The sequence below is a fragment of the Panicum virgatum genome, chromosome 9K (genome assembly GCF_016808335.1).
Source record: "Panicum virgatum strain AP13 chromosome 9K, P.virgatum_v5, whole genome shotgun sequence".
NCBI classification, from domain to species: Eukaryota; Viridiplantae; Streptophyta; class Magnoliopsida; order Poales; family Poaceae; genus Panicum; species Panicum virgatum.
The window spans coordinates 70,080,351-70,100,158 of NC_053144.1; the positions used below are offsets into that span (position 1 = coordinate 70,080,351).

The 19,808-nt window shown below is 50.0% G+C and overlaps 2 protein-coding genes across 2 annotated transcripts; both read right to left on the reverse strand.

Annotated features, from left to right (window-relative positions):
* Positions 1–13,912: 13,912 nt before the first annotated feature.
* Positions 13,913–17,014, reverse strand: LOC120647544 (protein HOTHEAD-like). The gene is made up of 4 exons (XM_039924370.1): positions 16,161–17,014; positions 14,995–16,073; positions 14,317–14,894; positions 13,913–14,241 (listed from the first exon to the last, which is right to left on the reverse strand). The coding sequence occupies exons 1-4, from the start codon at positions 16,237–16,239 to the stop codon at positions 14,178–14,180; spliced, it is 1,800 nt and encodes a 599-aa protein (XP_039780304.1). The 5' UTR covers positions 16,240–17,014; the 3' UTR covers positions 13,913–14,177.
* A 154-nt stretch (positions 17,015–17,168) lies between these two features.
* On the reverse strand, positions 17,169–18,384 carry LOC120647549. Its single transcript, XM_039924374.1, has 2 exons — positions 18,166–18,384; positions 17,169–17,680 (listed from the first exon to the last, which is right to left on the reverse strand). The coding sequence occupies exons 1-2, from the start codon at positions 18,268–18,270 to the stop codon at positions 17,441–17,443; spliced, it is 345 nt and encodes a 114-aa protein (XP_039780308.1). The 5' UTR covers positions 18,271–18,384; the 3' UTR covers positions 17,169–17,440.
* Positions 18,385–19,808: the final 1,424 nt, after the last annotated feature.

Sequence of the window (19,808 nt, forward strand, 5' to 3'; positions counted from 1 at the left end):
GTTCACCCGCTTGAATGACAAGATCAACAAGAAGGGTTTCAACTTTGACTCAAAAAGGGGAATGTTCCGGCCAATGGATGTCAAGAACAAAATTTGCTACAATTGTGGAGAAAAAGGTCACATCCGTCCAAATTGGCCCAAGCCGGACAAAAGAAACAAGGACAACAAGAGCAAGCATCGCAATGATTCAAGAGATGATGAAGAAGAAGAAAGGAAAAACAAAAACAAGAGACTTGGGAAGAAAAAGAGCAATGACAAGAAGATCAAGCTCTTCCCAAAGAAGAAAGGGCACACCAAGAGAAGCTTCTTGGTGGAAAAACAAGAGTGGGTGAACATGCTATCATTACCTCACAAATGAAGAACCATCACTACCTCCACCTCCAATGTGCCTCATGGCCAAAGGTAACTCTAAGGTATGTGAGAGTGAAGATGATAGTGATGATGAGCTTGACCCTAATGAGTTTGCTAACCTCATTAATGAGTATACATCCGTTATCAAGAGGGAAAAGGGCAAAGTCAAGGTTCTTGAGAGCACTCGTGCCAAGTTAGAGCTTGCCCACTCCGATTTGCTTGGCAAGTACAATGACTTGCTCAAAAAACACAATGAGTCACTTGTACTTGCTAAGCAAGTTGAAGAAAGCCACAAAAAGCTTAAACAAGAGCATAGGGAGTTGGCTCACAAGTATCAAGAACTTGAATTTGCCTATGAAGCAATTGACCCAAGTCTTGAGAACTTTGCTCATGAAACTATTGAGAAGGTCAATGCTTCTACTTCATGTGAGGACCTACTCATTAATGCAAATGCTACTAATGCTTTGCCCGAGCTTGCACCTTCTAGGGAAAAGGAGTTGATGGATCAAGTTGCAAGCCTCAAGAGTAGTGTGGAGAAGCTCTCAAGAGGAGAATACATCCACAAGGAGATTCTCTTCAACAATGCCCGTGACTATGGCAAGAGAGGTCTTGGTTCATTTCCGGAGCCAAACATAGCTACTACTCCTTCTCCGGAGATCAAGATTAGCTTCATCAAGGAAGTTGGATCATATTGCCAACATTGCCAAGTCACCGGGCACCACACTAGGGAGTGCACTTTACCATCACGTCCTCTTCCTAAATTACCCAAGAATTACTCTTCAATGTTTCAAAATAACCATTTTCTCTTGAGTAAAGTGAAGGGCAAGGTGAAGGCCAAATTCATTGGCAAACTCACTAAGGAGTCAAAGAAGAAGCTCCCCAAGCAACTTTGGGTCCCAAAAGCTCTTGTCACACATGTGCAAGGCCCAAAGCTTGTTTGGGTTCCTAAAACTCAAAAGTGAATTCTCATGTGTGTAGGTGAACTACAAAGCCTGTGGAAAACATTGGGTACTTGATAGCGGTTGCTCTCAACACATGACCGGTAATGATAGCATGTTCACCTCTCTTGAAGACCCCGGCGATCATGAACATGTCACCTATGGTGATAACTTAAGGGGAAAAGTTTTAGATTTGGGTAGAATAGCAATCTCTAAAGATTTATCTATCCCTAATGTTTTGTTTGTAGAAGCACTTAGTTTTAATCTCATTTCTATTGCTCAATTGTGTGATCTTGGACTAACGTGTACCTTTGACAAGAATGGTGTTGTAGTAACTCTTGAAGAAGACAAGTCAATGGTATTCACGGGGTTTAGGCATGGCAACATCTATTTAGTGGACTTCTCTTCAAAGCAAACAAGCACCATGACATGCCTCTTCACCAAGTCTTCTCTTGGGTGGCTTTGGCATAGAAGAATTGCTCATATTGGCATGAGCAACCTCAAGAAAGCCCACAAGAGAGGGATGATCACCGGCTTGAAGGATGTCACGTTTGACAAGAACAAGCTATGTAAAGCATGTCAAGCCGGGAAGCAAGTCGCAACACATCATCCCATCAAGACGATGTTGTCTACCTCCAAGCCGCTCGAGCTACTTCACATGGATCTCTTTGGTCCAACTACATACAAGAGCATTGGTGGTAACCTCTATTGCCTAGTAATTGTTGATGATTATTCACGTTACACTTGGATCATGTTCCTAGGCGATAAGGGTGAAACTCCGGAACTCTTCAAGACATTTGCAAGAAGAGCTCAAAGGGAGTACAACTCCCCAATTGTGAAGATCCGGAGTGACAACGGCACCGAGTTCAAAAATATGAAGATTGAAGAATGGTGCGATAAAGAGGGCATCAAGCATGAGTTTTCCGCCACCTACACGCCTCAACAAAATGGAGTGGTGGAAAGAAAGAACAAGACACTTATCACCCTAGCTAGAGCAATGTTGGATGATTATGGCACGTCCGAGAAGTTTTGGGCGGAAGCAATCAACACGGCGTGTCATGCATCCAACCGAGTATATCCTCACCGACTCCTCAAGAAAACTCCATATGAGCTCATCACCGGGAAGAAACCAAATATATCATACTTTCGAGTCTTTGGTTGCAAATGCTTCATCTACAAGAAGAAAAGGCTCGGTAAGTTTGAAAGTAGATGTGATGAAGGTTTCTTTCTTGGTTATGCATCAAACTCCAAAGCATATAGAGTATTCAATCAAACCTCCGGGTTAGTTGAAGAAACATGTGATGTGGAGTTTGATGAATCTAATGGCTCCCAAGAGGAGATTGTTGGCTATGAAAATGTAGGTGATGAGGAGATTGATGAAGTTTTGAAGAATATGTCCATTGGGGATATCAAGTCGGAAGAGGTGCATGAAGGCAATGATCAAGGGGGAGGACCTTCCTCATCTACACCAAGCACCTCCATGGCGCCCCAAGTGGATAAAGATCAAGAAAAAGATGATACACAACCTCAAGAAGATGTGCCAACGCAAACACCCCAAGTCCAAGAACAAGAAGAGCAAAATGTTCCACCACAAGCACAAGTCACCCATGATCCACCCCAACAAGCATCCACACAAGTACCGCTAGTGAAGCATGGTCGCATCTTCAAGGATCATCCAATTGATCAAATCATTGGTAGTCCATCAAAGGGAGTAAGAACTCGCTCTAAACATGCTTCATTTTGCGAACATCACTCGTTTGTTTCTTATATTGAACCCACTAGCATAGAGGAAGCACTTGAGGACTCGGATTGGGTGATGGCCATGCAAGAAGAGTTGAACAACTTCACCCGCAATGAAGTTTGGGTCCTCGAAGCTCCTCCGAAAGACAAGAACATCATTGGCACCAAGTGGGTCTTTCGAAACAAGCAAGATGAACATGGGGTGGTGATACGCAACAAAGCAAGACTTGTGGCAAAAGGGTTCTCTCAAGTCGAAGGTTTGGATTTTGGTGAAACTTTTGCTCCGGTCGCAAGACTTGAAGCTATCCGTATCCTTCTTGCTTACTCTTCACATCATAATATTAAGTTGTATCAAATGGATGTGAAAAGTGCATTCTTGAATGGCGTTATTAACGAACTTGTTTATGTTGAGCAACCTCCCAGGTTTGAAGATCCGAGGAATCCTAACCATGTTTATAGGTTGCACAAGGCACTCTATGGGCTCAAACAAGCTCCAAGGGCTTGGTATGAGAGGCTTCGTGACTTCCTAATCATGCAATGCTTCAAGATCGGGAGAGTGGACACCACTTTGTTCACAAAAGACGTCAACGGGGATCTTTTCATTTGTCAAATTTATGTTGACGATATTATCTTTGGCTCAACTAATGATTTACTAAGCCATGAGTTTGCTACCATGATGTCTAGGGAATTCGAGATGTCCATGATTGGCGAATTGACCTTCTTCCTTGGTTTTCAAGTCAAACAAATGAAGGAAGGGGCATTCATCCATCAAGAAAAGTATACTAAAGATATCTTGAAGAAGTTCAAGATGGATGAGTGCAAGCCAATCAAGACACCCATGGCAACCAATGGGCATCTCGACTTGGATGTGGACGGTAAACCGGTTGATCAATCCCTCTATCGTTCTATGATAGGGTCTTTGCTTTAACTTACCGCATCTAGGCCCGATATAATGTTTAGTGTGTGCTTGTGTGCCCGCTTTCAAGCTAACTCAAAGGAGTCACACCTTTCGGCTGTGAATAGGATCCTTCGGTATCTCAAGCACACCCCTAGCATAGGCTTGTGGTACCCCAAAGGCGCTAGTTTAGATCTCTTGGGATACTCGGATTCGGATTTTGCCGGAAGCCGTGTGGATCGCAAGAGTACCTTCGGGGGTTGCCACTTGCTTGGGCGTTCTCTAGTTTCTTGGTCAAGTAAGAAGCAAAATTCCGTGGCTTTGTCTACCGCGGAAGCGGAATATATAGCGGCCGGTGCATGTTGTGCCCAAATCCTATATATGAAGCAAACCCTTTTGGACTTTGGTGTGAAACTAGATAGGATCCCACTCCTTTGTGACAATGAAAGTGCCGTAAAAATTGCCAAGAATCCGGTTCAACACTCTCGCACAAAGCACATTGATATTCGCCATCACTTCTTGCGTGATCACGAAGCCAAAGGAGACATATCTCTTCAAGGTGTGAGATCCGAGGAGCAATTGGCGGATATCTTCACAAAACCATTAGACGAGAGTACCTTTGTTAGGCTATGGAATGAGCTTAATGTGTTAGATGCGGCAAACGTCATGTAAGTTGCCATGTCATATAGAAAAATGCATACATATAGGACACTTGTCTAACCATGGTAAGATAGTGATGAGCAAGGGTTTAGCTAGAGGTGGTGGTCCACTTGTTTTCCTCTAGGCTTGTAGAAAGGCTCATCATGAAGAAGCTTCCCGTGGGTTCAAACTTGACAAGTAGATCTTAATTTCTTGTTATGCATTTCTTGTCATATAAATGTGCACTTCATGTTTATTTTACTTTCGCATGTGGTTGTAGTTTGCATTATCATTGCATGCGTAAGGGTCACAAAGGAGATCACTTGATGAAAATGAGACTTGTTTTCATATACAAGATCTTAATTCATGAAAAGTGAAAAGAGCAAAGTGTTAGGTGCGTTATTGCCTAGTGAGCAATGTCATGATGAGTTTGAAGCTTTCTATCTTCAATATCCCTATGACATGGCTCATACATTTTATTTGGCGCTTTGTCTCTCTTTCGGCTTTTCCTTGTGTTTGAAAAGAAAATTATTTAAGCAAGTGTGCTATCCTATTTATTTTGAGGGGTAAAGTCGCCTATGCAAGTCCATTAACTTGAGTTTATTTGAGTTTTATAAGTTTATTGGACTTAGCATAGAAGAGTGAGCTGAGTGTGGGGTTTTTTTGGCTTCACCGGTTAAACCGACGTTCAAAGGATCTATACCCATCGGTTTAACCGGCGTTACTAAGTTTGTCTCAGCTCAGTCAAGTTTCAGGCGTTCAACCGACGTATTCAAAAGTCAGAGCATCGGATCAACCGGTGATCATAAATGCATATCAGATCAAGCAATCAACCGGCGTTTTGATCAATCAACCGACGAGTTCACTTTTGGCATCATCGGTTCAACCGGCGTTCAAAAACAGATCTGGTAGAGTCTCGGGTGAACTGCACCGATGCAATCAACCGGCGCTCAAACCCTAGGCGTCGGATCGACCGGAGTTAAGGAAAATCGCGGGCCCACCTGTCATATATGTCTCTTGCCCGCGCGGACCGGCCTCTGTTTCCCTTTTTTTCACGCCGCCGCCGCCCGACTCAATCCCGTCACGCCGCCGCCTTCACTTCGAGTCGCCTCCGCGCCGCCACCACTCGCCGCCGCTCGCCTGCACGCCGAGCCGCCGCCGCCGCGCTCCTTGCTCGCTGCTACGCGCCGCCGTTCCAAGCCGCCGCTGCGCGCCCTCGCGCTCGCCCAGCGCCGCCCGTGCGCACCTGCTCCACCCACGCGCGCCTCCGTGCTCCAGCGCCGCCGTGCTCCACGCCTCCACGCCATCCACACGTCGAGCAGCCCACGCAGCCGCGCCGCCTTCGCTTTCTCACACCGCAGCAGCACCCAATCAGCGCTCACTAGGTGTTCGAGGTTTTGACTGATAGAGATGGGTCGCGAGAAGAGGAAGGGGAAAGAGGTAGTTGTCGAGAAGCCCGCTCGCAAGCGGACTCGTGCAGAGAAGGAGGCCGAGAGGGCCAAGATGGTGGCCAAGGCCGCCGAGGAGCAGGCATCAGGTCGTGCTCGTCCGTTCCAGATCAGGGAGGACCCCAGAGGCAGAGGCAGAGCCAGAGGCAGGGGTATGGGCAGAGTGAGAGGTGCCAGGGCCACCAGAGCCGCGACAGCAGCAGCAGCAGCGACAGATTCAGATGGTTCTGACTCAGAGGCAGCACAGTCAGAGGGGCAGAGTTCTCCACAGCAGTCGTCTGAGGGAGGTTCCCCGCCAGCGACAGAGCGTCGCACTGGACCGAGGACTCGGGGAGGACACCAGCCACAGGAGCCCCGCAGGTCAGCAGCAGCAGCTCGCAGAGCCGAGGCCCTAGAGGCCGAGCGCGCAGTGTTCCGTATGGACACTGTTGTGCGTCTGGAGCCAGGTGTGATGCTCCAGAACTTGACCCGAGCCAATGCGGCCAAGGTCAAGAGGCTCAGGTGGAGTGTTGAGGAGGAGGTTTGGTTCCCAGTGACCCGAGACAGCAGAGTCGACAGGAGGTTCTGGACTCTGCTACAGGCCAGCTTCTACAAGACTTTCCAGCGGAGGGGCCACCGGATCTTCCAGCACAGGGTTCTTGACTGGGTCTCACTGAGGACAGCCGCAGGGGGAGCAGATGTGAGAGCACACTTCGCTCACTTCAGAGGACTGCCCAGGCTGCTAGAGATGGAGCAGAACCGTTATATCGAGGACTGGGTCAGAGTGTTCTACGCCACAGCTTAGATAGCTCCCGAGCGCAGAGCCGTGCACTTCATGTTTGGAGGGCAGGACTTTGGTTTGTCGAGGGCGACCGTTGCTGGTATACTTGGAGTTGACCTGGTCGACGTCTCGCTGCACGAGAGGGTTTACGGGGACTCAGATCCACCCCGCAGGGCGATGGTTGGCGGGATTGCTCCTTCCCACGAGGCGATCACTCAGTGCTTCCGCCAGCCGTTCCCAGCCTCTTACGCCAGAGTGCCGAGCTTGCTGACTCCAGAGGCTTACGCTGTTCACATGGCCCTCCGGAGGACTCTGTTACCGAGGAGTGGCTACCCAGAGGGGTTCACAGGTTTGCAGCAGCTCTTGCTCCTACACATCCTCACTCACGAGCCATTTGATATAGTTGACTTTATTCTGGCTGAGATCGAGGATGTGATCACTGATGGGATGGGTGTGGTGCGACAGTTTCCATATGCGCACTGGATCAGTTACATATGCTCTATGATAGTGCCAGCAGAGTCACCCATCAGCACCCCTTACCGTCACGACGAGGCTCCCAGGTTCCCTGTCTACCGACCCACAGCTCCACAGGACAGGAGGAGGGGCAGACATGCAGATAGAGCAGCGATGGCTCGACTGTCACCGGAGGTTCAGGCACGAGTGGCAGAGGAGGATGAGGCACTCCTGGCAGCCGAGGCACAGCTTCCCGGGGGAGATGATGAGATTCACTGGTCTGAGCTTGAGTCAGACTCCTCCGACGACATAGAGTACTTTCCTCCATCTGCCCCAGCCAGTCACGACCACGAGGCAGGAGGGTCCGGAGAGCCAGCTCCTCCGACTTCAGCAGCTGCTACAGTCTCTGAGTCTCAGGTGACTCAGCCGTCCGAGCTCACTTCACTACTACAGCAGCTCGTGACTCAGCAGAGGGAGGACAAACTTGCTCAGGAGGAGGCCAGGAGAGCCCATGAGGCCCAGATTGCAGCTATTCAGAGAGAGGCAGCCCGAGAGCGTGCAGCGACAGAGGAGCGTTTTGTCGGCCTCATTGACAGAGTTTCACAGAGGACAGACGCTCAGTTCCAACAGATGCAGCAGGGCATGATGGCGATGTTCGGGATGATCTCCCAGCTTTACTCTCACACCGGACTCGCCCCACAGCAGCAGCAGCCCGGACTTCAGGGTGTAGGAGAACCTCAGCTTGCAGTCACACCAGCTCCTCCTCCTCCAGCCCCTACTGCAGCTCCAGCTACCACAGCGACACCGGAGACCATGTTCTCGATGTCAGCACTCTTTGGGTCTGCCGGTCGTCCGCTCTTTTCACCACTGCCAGCGACCACACTCTTTCAGGACTCACCGTCAGCGGTTCAGTCGGTCGCCCTCCCTTCCTCACTTCAGGCAGCACCTTCAGGGGGAGGAGCAGTAGAGGAGTCCCTGCTTCCACAGTCGACGCAGCCGGCAGCCTCAGCGGTCACTTCTTCATATATTGATACTTCTTCTGCTGACCCGGTTACGACTTCTACGGATCCTCTACCAGGCAGTGCCAGCACGAGAGCCTCCACGACAGTCACTCCCCCAGTGAGCTCAGACCCAGACCAGCAGCTTCCGTCTGTCACCGAGGGTGAGAGTTCTCCATCCGACGACGACGACCCGGACCGCTTCCTCGCCGTACCACGACAGCACGACCCGTAGCTCGCCTTTTGGTGCTTTGATGCCAAAGGGGGAGAGGTGATAGGGGGAGCCTCAGAGTTAGGGGGAGGGTAGAGCTAGAGAGAGCTCGTAGTTATCAGGACTTTGATTCTTTGTATCACATTTGATGTTAATTCATGGATATGTACATTTGTCGCTTGAGTATGCCGTTCTTTGAGACATATCTATGGATTTCGTTTGAGCCGTTGAGCTCTTTGGTCCTGCTTTCGAGTTTGCTTGTGTTTATCCTGTTTTATCTTTCTCGCTCTCTCGTTATTTATGTTTGTGTTGTCATCAATCACCAAAAAGGGGGAGATTGTAAGCATCTAGGCCCTCAAGGTATGTTTCGGTGATTAATGACAACCATTATTGTGGCTAATGAGTTTGTGCAGCTTAATAGATCATTATCGCTCATTTGGTCATATGTCAAAAGAGGCCCCTCAATTTCGGTTATTCAAAAAGGCGATCTCGGTATTCAACTTATATATGACAAGGCTAAGGATCTTTCTAGTCCTAAGTGTCACAAGGTTGAGAAGGACACTTAGGTTAGTATAGGTTTTATAGTTTTGTAGTGATCGCACTATTAAGAGGGGTTAAGGCTAAGTAACTTGAGCATGGACATTGTCATTTGAAAATGGATGCACACTATGGTCACTCAGGTTTCTAGAAGTTCAAATAAGTGGTTCTCAAACTATATCTCAAGAATATTTGGATTCCATTCAAGACTCAAATCAGAAAAGGCAAAATCAGAAAAAAGTCTATACACTGGTTTAACCGACGCTCTAAATTTTCTATACGTCGGTTAAACAGAGTCAGCAGAGTCTGGACAAATTCAATACACCGGTTAAACCGACGTGTTTGAATTTAACGTCGGTGCATTAGTCCAGAGTTGGTTTTTCCAGGGTATTTCAAGTTCTATACACCGGTTAAACCGACGCTGTTTAAATCAAGACGTCGGTGCAATTGACCAGTGAGATGGTTTTTTCAAAGGAATTCAGAAGTTGTACTCACCGGTTAAACCGACGATAGGTTTGAGTTAACGTCGGTGCAGTTGTCCAGAGACTTGGTTTTTCAGCTCATCAGTGGACAACTACACTCACCGGTTAAACCGATGATACGTCGGTTAATCTGCCCAAGTTGTAACGGCTAGTTCTCAGAAGAGGCAGTTTACATTCACCGGTTAAACCGACGATGACTATTGGAGGGACGTCGGATTAACCGGCGCTACGCAGTTTTCTGGCAGCTTTTCTCCAACGGCTCTATTTGTGTGAGCTGCCTATATATACCCCTCCAATGGGTCATTTCGCCCACTCTTGACACCAGGCAACATCCATACACATATACTATAGTCAAGAGCCACCTTGAGCTTCAACATTCACATACTTGTGCATTCAATCAATCAAGAAGCAAGATTAAGGACTTGAGTAGAGAGAAGCTTGTGTGCATCCGTTCTCGGTGATCGGTTCTTGCTCAAGTGAAGGCCTTAGCTTGTTACTCTTGGTGATTGGCATCACCTAGGCGATCTTGGTGATCGAGGTGTTTCTCGCGGAGCTTGCCAAGGATTGTGGGAGCCCGGAGAAGAATATTGTACGTGGCTTGATCTCCACCACGCCGGGATGGTGAACGGAGACTCTTAGTGAGCGCCCTCGTCTCGGTGACTTGGGAGGTGACAATACTCTTTGTGAGTGTCACAACGTGGATTAGGGGTGTGTGCCAACACATCGATACCACGGGAAAAAATCCGGTCGTCTCTTGTCCACTCTCTTTATTCAAGCATTTTCTTTCATGCAATTTACTCATGTGCTTGACTTAGAGATTATAACTTAGCTCTACCTTGCTAGGCTTTACTTTGTTTTATCTCTCTTAGCTTGTGTAGGTAGCTTAGTTATCCGGTTGGTGAATTGGTGCCCTACTAGCATTGCATAGGTTAAGGTTGTTTTACTTTGTTTTAGAAATTGAAAAAGGCCCAATTCACCCCCCCTCTTGGTCCATCGATCCTTACATGAGCGCTATGGACCGTGCAAGTGCGGAAGTCATGACCAGTGAGACGTCGTGTCGTTGTTTAATGTGGGAGGAGTGAGCGGTGCGGAGCGTGCGAGAGCAGAAGTCAGGATCAATGAGAGGTCGTATCTGTGTTTAAAGTGCTTGGACGATGCAGGCAGCCTTGCGTGTATAAAAGGCGATCATGTGGTTGCCGAGAGCACAAACTTGCAATTCAGGTTCCATATATTTTTAGTTAGTCGAAACAAATAGCTATGAGCTCCTCATTCTCCCGGGCAGCTTTCCGTCGGGAAATGGAGACTAATTTAGGACCCTCTTCTAACAATCACAATAGATGTATTACAGTTTGCAAGGTGTGACCTAAAGGTGTAGAGCCACCCGATTACTATTGCCAGATGCGTTGTGTTCCGAACATATCTCGTGATTACGAGATTTTTGGCCAGAGGTATTGGTGTTGCAAGAATATCGAGGAATTCTAAAAAAGAGGTGCAACATCACAGGTATAGATTAATTTGTAAATATATTTTATTATTTTTTATAATTTTGAATCGTTTCTTGTTTGCGACAGTACGCTGGTGATGACATGCATACTCATTGGTGTCATTTCCATGAGTGGATTGACATGTGGATCACTCGTCGTGATCAGCAATATATAGAGTGGTTGAAGAAGGTGGATGAAGATGTACGCAAATACGAGCGTGCGAAAGCAGACATGGCGGGACGTGATAAGGGTACTGCCCGTGAATGATTGATGTTGTACTGCTCCGTCTGAATAAATAATGTAGTTGCCCGGCCAATATGTTGCATGTTTATTTTAGGCAGCCTCTTCCGCCTGTCTATGTAATCATGTTTGTTGTAATTACCTAAGGCATGTTAGGTTTATGCTTGGACCTCGTTACCGTAGCTTGCAACAGGTCCTGACATGCCATGCCATGTGTTGTGTGCATTCAATTGTGTGGACCACTACTTTATTTGTGTTTAATGTATGCAGGTTGATTGTTTTGTTTGTTTTTATTATGTGTAGTGGCCGACATAACCTCATGGAGTTGTCATCACGTCGGTATGAAAAGTTTACTTGTACATCAATACTTCTGAAAAGTCTAGTTGTAGCTCATGTTTTATGAAACGGGTACTTGTAGTACAAAATACACAATGCAGATTAATTAGACATTGAAATTACATAAACAATTGCACTAGCATGTACATGGAACACGCTAACGTCGTGTTCCATCTAGACTTAACATGCCTTATGAAATATGAAATTCGGACATTAAATGATAGTGATCTACTGAGTGCCCCAAGGATGCTTCCCCTTCCTAATAGCCTCGGGCCCCGCCTCCTTCGCACGGCGGGCCCTCTATCGCTTCCTCTCCCTATCAGCTTCACGCTCCTCCGTCTGCCGACGTTCCACATCTGCGAACCTCTTTTGGATCTCTTCTTTATCTTTCTTGCGCTTCTCCTCCATTTTTTCCTCTTGCAGCATTCGCTGCCACCTTTCCGCAGCCCACCTTGCTTCGCTTTCCGTGTCCAGCCACTGTATGAAATCACAAAGAGGTGGTGGACTCTATTGCCAAGTCGAGTTAGATTTAACTTACTGTACTCCGAAGGCGCAAACTAGATAGTGCGAGGTGATACATTCGGTTTGTCCTTGCCGTAGCGCTTTGGCGGATCGTACTCGTAGTTGTCACACATGAAGAACCTCCTGCCGAAGTCATCGCCCAAAACTTTGGACTCCATCAGCTTGCACAACGAACCGCATAAGCACATTGGAACCTGCACTCCTTGAGGCACAGGTTCTCTAATCTTATTCCACGGAATGTAGGTAGAACCAGAGGAAGACATGGTGGTAGTGCGGGGATGTCTAGTGATTTCGTATGAGATGGTGTGATGTCCCTATTTATAGATGGAGGTATTTGATCTATAGGCATGGTTTACGCAACCTGAAAAGCGCACAGCTGTCAATTGACGTACCATCACATCCACACACAGTGAACGAGTGGGGGTGCAGAAGAATCCGATGCAAGGTGACAGGACATCAAAATTATAATTGGAGCTCACGATAATATGTTATGAAAATATATTTTCACATTCTCCTAGAGTTAAATCTAATTTGTATTAGATTTTAAAAAAGTATTCTCATAACCTCTGCTATCTCTATTGTTTTTTGAAATATCTCTAAGCGTAAAGAAAATAATTACAGCACAGAGAGCCTATAAAATAATTAAACAAATAATTACAGCATACAAAATAATTAAAAAAAATATGGGAGGACCTACCGCTGTTTGAAACGGCGATAGGCAGTATCAGTCTACAGTCCGGCTACAGCGCGGCTATAGCCGGCTGTAGCGCAGCGGTAGCGCCTACCGCCAGTTCATCCGGCGGTATGTTACATGGGCCGTGGGCCAACGAACTTACCGCCGGTTCATCCGGCGGTACCTACCTTCCGCCGGTATGAACCGGCGGCTGGGTGACATTTTTGAAAAAAAAAATCGTCATATATATTTGATAAATCGAAAAAAATCATTGTACTACGTAGCAAGGTTGGTTGAATTCACGGGGAGGGGAAGACTGAATCACGTGCTGAGTGATTTTCAAGCGGAGCTGATTGCATGCATGCAAGGCATTCAGGCGGCGCTGAACTTGGGAATTGGGCCGGCTTCTTTTGGAAGCCGATGCACTGATGATAGTACAAGCAATTAATTCGGATGTTTTTGATGCGATGGCTGAAGGTGTTACTCTCGAGGAGCTCAAGTTTTTAGTGCGTGTGAATTTTTCTGAATTGAAGTGTAATTTTCTTAGGGTGTGTTTAGATCCTTGAAAAAGTGGAAGAAAAAATCACATCAGACACTGTAGCACACTGTACCACTTTTCGTTTGTTTGTGGTAAATATTGTCCTACCATGACCTAATTATGCTCAAAAAATTCGTCACGCAACGTACATCAAAACTATGCAATTAGCTTTTTTATTTACCTACATTTAGTACTCTATGCATGAATCATTTGCTATATTTAATATTTCGATGTGATTTCGATGTGATGGAAAGTTTGGAAAATTTAGAGGAATACACACCCTTAATAGAGTTGGCAATAGGGCTGCCCATGCTTTGGCCACCTTGGGTTTGAGTGCGTCGAAAGGGAAGCGCTAATCACTAGTTCTGTCCCAGACGTCCATGTAATTGTCGCTGACGATTTGTCAGACAAGTAATGAGATTGCCGAGTTTCAAAAAAAAAATTGATGTTAGGGCAATCCCAATCCAGATTCTACTATGGAGTCTAAATATATTTATAGTCCTCTATTTATAGTTTTTTTGCTGATGTGGCACCCTAATTATTGAAGAGAAAAGGAAAAAAACAAGACTTGGTTTCTAGATAAGACCTCAAGTTTACGCGTCCTTCAATGCCCAAGAAACTAGGGAGACTTACGTTGTGGAGAGGGCGTGGAGTCCATGAATCTTGTGATAGAAGAAAAATAATAAATAATTTTATATATAGAAACTACTATTACACACTTCACATTGAGAAGTATAGTTTTTTGATGGAGTCTTTGAGACTTAAGACTCTACAAATGGAGTTTGCATTGGGACTGCGCTCAAGCTCCCAGTCCTCACGCTCCCATCGCGGCCTACCGAATGAACGAATCTTTCTGTTTTAAACAAATGTAATGCCTAGTACTAGTACTGATGATTATACAAAAACAATCTCGGGAAGAACTAACTAACTAGCTAATGCTTGTCCTCAGCTCCCTTCCTGATCAATCGCTCCCTCAGGATTTTCAGCCCCATGTACCTGTTGTTCGTACCAATTCAATTGAATTTTGAGCCAAACGTAATCAAACGAAAAGCAAGCGGACCAATCGCCTACCTGCCAAGCATCATGACGGTTGCCTGCGGGTTGGTGCCCGGCGAGTACTTGAAGGTGGAGCTGTCGATGACGCGCAGCCCCTGGACGCCCATGACCCGGTAGTCCCGGTCGACGACGCCGCCGACGTGGCATCCGCCGTGGTAGTGCCAGATGGTCATCACCGTGTCCCTGCAGTACTGCTGCAGCGGGCGCGTGTCCCCGGGGTGCCGGGGCAGCAGGTTCACCGGGAAGTAGGCCGTCCCGGCGGCGCGGCGGAAGGCGGCGTCCATGGCGGTGTGGTTGGCGTAGGTGAAGCGGGAGAAGGCCCGCGACCGCACCACCCGCTCCATGGCCTCGATGCCCCGCGCGCACCGCTCCACGTCGCGCGGGTCCCGGAAGTAGTTGAAGGTCACCGCCGGGTTCGCGTGCGGGTCCGTCGACCGAAGCTCGATGTGCCCCGTCGACAGCGGGCCCAGGATCTTCTCCAGGATGAAGCCGCCGCGGAACGCGCGCCGGTCCAGCCGCCGCATCACCTCCGCCGCGCGACGCATGGCCTCCGGCGTCCGCTCCCTCGGAGGCACCGTGCCAAGCTGCCCCGTCTGTGTTGCCCAACGATCCGTGCTCAGCTTGGCTTTGGACTTTGAACAAAAGCTCTGAGGACGGAATTGTTGAAGGACCGTACGTACGTACAGTACGTACCATGGGCGAGAACATGCCGAAGTTGCGGGCGGCGCCGCGCCCGTGGCCGCGGCCGTGGAGCGGGATGCCGAACTGCGAGCCGCTGACGCCCTCGATGAAGCTGCCGAAGCGGGTGACGCCGACGACCTGGACCAGGGAGAGCGCGACGGGGATCGGGGACGGGACGAACACCGAGTTCATGGGGTTGTCGGCCACGCCCTGCCCGACCCCCGGCTGGTCGTGGACGGTGCGGATGCCGTGCTTCTCCAGGTGCAGGCGCGGCCCGATGCCGCTCAGCATCAGCAGCTGCGGGCTCCCCAGCGTCCCCGCCGCCAGGATCACCGAGCCTCCTCGCCGCAGGTACACGTGGTGCTGCACGCCCAGCGGGTCCGTGAACACCACCCCGGACGCCACAGGTTGTTTCGCCCCCTGTGCTGCTGCAGGCACTGCACCACCACGCCTGAAGAGGATCCTTGAGACGGTTGCGTGCAGGAAGACGGTGAGCCGCCGCGGGTGGGCTCTCCGGAGCAAGTCGGCGGCGGTGTGGCGGCGGCCCCTCCGGTCGAAGATGGTGCCGCCAATCTTGGTGCCGGGGACGTGCTCGAGCGTGTAGCCGTTGTCCGGCGTGATGCCGGCCTCGAGGAGGCCCTCGCGCAGCGCGCCCTGCCAGCGCGGCACGCCGGGGCGGAACACGAGCGCGCGCTCCACCCAGCGGTAGGACGCGTTGACGAGGCGGTGGTCCCAGCCGGAGGCGCGCACGTAGGCGCTGCTGGCGCGGGTGTAGAAGCCGGCGTTGAGGCAGCTCCCGCCGCCGAGCACGCGCGCGCGGGCGTTGACGACGCCGTCCTCGGAGACGAAGCGCTGCGCGGGGGACAGCGGGGACGTGTCGGCCAGCGCGTCGGCGAAGTGGTACTCGCTGGAGACGTTGCGGTTGCCGTAGGGCAGGCCGCCGCGCTCCAGGAGGAGCACGCGCGCGTGCTCCGAGAGCGTGGCGGCCAGCGGGCACCCCGCCGTGCCGCCGCCCACGACGATGTAGTTGTAGTAGGACACCAGCGGCGCGTCCCGCGCGTGCCGCACGAACCGCAAGTTGTGCCGTTGCGCTGCACGCAGCATTATTCGAAAAGCTAGCTATGATTTCCCATCACCACCGTTGCACTATGATAGATAACCTTTGCTGAACAACGCACCTTCCCGAGAGGCAGTGGCGGTGATGCACGAGGAGCCAAGAACAATGGCGGCAAGGATCAGCATGTGGCCGGCCGACATGGTGACGGGGCAATATCTTCAGCGCCGGTGACGATGGAATAATGTGGTGACTTTGTGGTATATGCAGGATGCTGTGGGTGGATCGGATGAGGAGTAGATGCCAAGTAGGTTGTCAGGATGCACTGCAAAGATGGTCTCCGAGCCATGCGGCGGCGGCCATCAGAAAGACGGCAGTTCAGAACCTTTGCGTGTACTGTATGCTGAACTACCGGGCCTCTGCATCGATCAAATGGCGTGAGAGTTGCCTGGCCCAAAAGAGAGAAACCAGTTCTTTATTCATTGGGCTAAGGCCTTAATTTAGTCCTTAAATAAGGCTGGCCCAATCATCCTTTCTATTCGTTGTTGGACCTCTAAAAGTTAGCCCGCTAGCCTAACAACGGTCAGATCCTTCCTGCCCAGTAGTAGGATTGTTCTGAAGACGACTAAAAAAGAAAGAAATGTTCTGAAGAGGCACAGCATTCGCCACTTGAGCCTCCCCAACTCCGAGGCTCCAACGGTCCGGTTCCGGCTCCGCCTCCACTACCAGGGTGCAAACAACGCACATGCCCACTTGAACCAACCCGCGAATGCCCAAATAGTATACTACTCCATATGACTTTTACCTTTTACTGATCCATCGTTTTTCCTTTCTTTTTTTTTAATCACTGCTCCATCACGTTCGTTGGGAGGGAGGACCATACATCATTATTAAATTCCTGACGCAGCCGTTGGACTTGCGTGGCACCAGCCAAGCGGTCGCCCGCTGCTACGTGTCGCCGCAGGCAGCCGCCTCGGTGTCACTTGCGGCGAGACGGGGCGGCGTCACTCGTCAACCACGACGGCCCGCCGCCATACGTCGGGGCAAGCAGCGCAAGAAATTGAGCCAAGACAGTACAAGCAGGATTTTTCTAGCAAACAATGGAAACAAGACGACGAACAGCAGAGAACACATATACTCCGTTCATCTCATGAACTTCTCCATTCACAAGTGATGTCCCGTGTACACAGGCAGTCGGCCAAACCACGCTTCATTCAGTCAGAGCTGCTACCTACTCTGCATTGCTACACTACACTGATGCAGAGTGCAGAGCATCCTTGATTTGCTCCAACAGAACAGCAACAGAGCAATTGTGTAGTTGTGTTTTGTGCTTGCCCTCAATCATAGATGACAACAGATCGCACGGCGGGTGATGAGTGATGACTTGGATCGATGGTTCTACTTCTACCTGGGCTTGGATGGCGTGATCTTGAGGACGAGGCCGGGGAAGACGTCGTCGGGGTCGTGCACGTGCGGGTTCTGCTCCAGGATGTAGGGGTCGCCGCACTTGTCGCTGATGCTGTGCAGCGTCTCGCCCTCCGCCACCACGTAGATCTCCTCGCACGGCCGCGCCGACAGCGCCGCGCCGCGCACCTGCGGCAGCATGGCCTCCCCTGCCCCCGCCCCGCCGGCGCCGAGCGAGCATAGTCACAAAGTTCCTGGGTCGATCGGGTCGAGGAACGGGGTCGAGGGTCGAGGGTCGTCACTTTATAAAATTATGGTACGAAGGGGGTATACATCTATGGAACGATAAATTATTATGTGGGACGCGACCCTGATTCATCGGGGTCGATATCTTCGGGTCGATAAAGACAAAAACTATATATATGCTACTAATGAAGAAACTAATCTGCACAAGCATATAAGAAACATATAAAAGAGTACATTTAGACCATGCTACACGTACTCAGCTCATTGTCTAACAAAAACCACACCAATCCACTGTCCTTAACCTCCTTATCCCAATTAAATCTGCTAGCAATGGGGCTGCGACCCCTTTCAAACCGGGACACGATCCAACCTTGAATGGGACACTGACCCTCTTCGATCCCGACCCTCGAATCGGAACGACGTTCCCGGGTCGAGGGACGAGGCATCGACCCCGAATCCTGTGACTATGCGAGCGAGCACACCAGCAGCAGCGCCACCAGCGACAGCGCCAAGCACCACGACGCCGTGTCCGCCGCCGCCGACACCCACGAAGAAGGCCACAACTTGAGCTGCTGCCTCGCCATTGCTTGTTTCCAAGGTGGTGGAGGTTTTTGCTGTGATGAATGATGCGCCTAGTTGCCGCCTGGGAGAGTTAGAGTTGGACTTGTTCTTTTCTTTGGGGTGGGTGGTCAGGATTCAGGATGCATCTTATATAGAGGGCCAGGCCGCCACCCACGCAGTGGGGCGCAGCTCTGGGCAAGTATCCGTTGGAAGATAGCACTCTCGGTGTGGAAAGAAAAAACCACGGGCGCCAGCCAGCAAATCTTCACTATATTAAATGTGTGTTTACAACGTCTAACGATGACTTACAAGAGAAATAATCAAATGAGGAGCAAACCCGTATATAAACCGGACCAAGCCTCCGACCCAAGCCTTCGGCGACGGGCCTCCGTTTCGCTCCGTCGGAAGTCGGTCTTTTTTTTGCAATGAATTTGGATCATAATATAACAGGGACATGGCCAAAAATGATTGGCTCAAATTCATGACCTCAAGTTCGGTTGGATAACTGCATGGTGGTATTTGGTTGAATCAAAATGATTCTTTATGGAAAAATTTTAGAATGCATTCGTGTATGCATGTTATTTTTACTGACGGCTGGTTTTGGAGCCGGGAATGGATTATCCATTTCTCTCTCTCTCTCTTTTTGAAGAAATGGATTAATTTATTTAGAAAAATTTTAAGCCTGCATAATCTTTGAACTTTTCTTAAAAAGCATACACATACATGTATGATATATCCGCAGAGAATAATTTTCTCTGAACTCGTAAAAATATATATCTTGTGGTTCCTTCCCTTTTTTTTTTTGCGGGTTGTGGTTCCTTCCTATAGAGTCGGCCACCCGGCCTGCCGGGGAAACCTGGCACGAGCTGAATCGGTGGCCGGCTACAATGGGCGCTGGGGCACCGCAGTGGAGCGAGCCCATGAATGATGCACCAAGTGGCGTCCCCGTGTCCACGAGAAGCACCCCCACTTTCGGTGCCGGCCAGCAGTCGTCGTGGGCTGCGCCATGGCTAGACCTGGGCATGGGTCACCCGACTCGAACAACCCGACCCAACCCGCCCGAAAAAAACCCGACCCGACCCGACCCGAGCTACGTGGCGGGTGGGCGCGGGCCGTATTTTTTGACCCGCAACAATCAACGGGCCGGGCACGGGCCGTGATTTTTGACCCAAAACCCGACCCAACCCGAAAAACCCGACCCAAAGGCCAAAAAACCCGACCCAACCCGAAAAAAACCCGACCCGACACGCCCGCGCAGGGTGCACGGGCCAACCCGACCCGACCCGGTGATAGGTACGGGTCGGGCGCGGGCCGTCCTATGCGACCCGTGACCCGACCTTGACCCGACTCGAACCCGACCCGACCCGACGTTTGCCCAGGTATAACCATGCCATGGTGGTCTCAAGTGCCTTGCCCCACCACTAGTCTCCCACCACCGTCCCAGGTTCTCCATCCCACTGCAATGCAAGAACCCACGACCTCCACAACCGGCGACCCCGCCGCCTCCTCTGTAGTCTGGACCACACGAACGCACGCACCCATGAACGTTCATGAACCCCCG

Excerpts from the sequence above, each read along its gene's own strand:
- LOC120647549 (XM_039924374.1), bottom strand. The coding sequence starts at position 18,270 with ATGGCGAGGCAGCAGCTCAAGTTGTGGCCTTCTTCGTGGGTGTCGGCG. Across the intron at positions 17,681-18,165 it reads TGGTGGCGCTGCTGCTGGTG|TGCTCGCTCGGCGCCGGCGG; the intron begins TGCTCGCTCGCA and ends ACTTTGTGACTA.
- LOC120647544 (XM_039924370.1), bottom strand. The coding sequence starts at position 16,239 with ATGTCGGCCGGCCACATGCTGATCCTTGCCGCCATTGTTCTTGGCTCC. Across the intron at positions 16,074-16,160 it reads CGCCACTGCCTCTCGGGAAG|CGCAACGGCACAACTTGCGG; the intron begins GTGCGTTGTTCA and ends TGCTGCGTGCAG. Across the intron at positions 14,242-14,316 it reads ACCGTCATGATGCTTGGCAG|GTACATGGGGCTGAAAATCC; the intron begins GTAGGCGATTGG and ends TACGAACAACAG.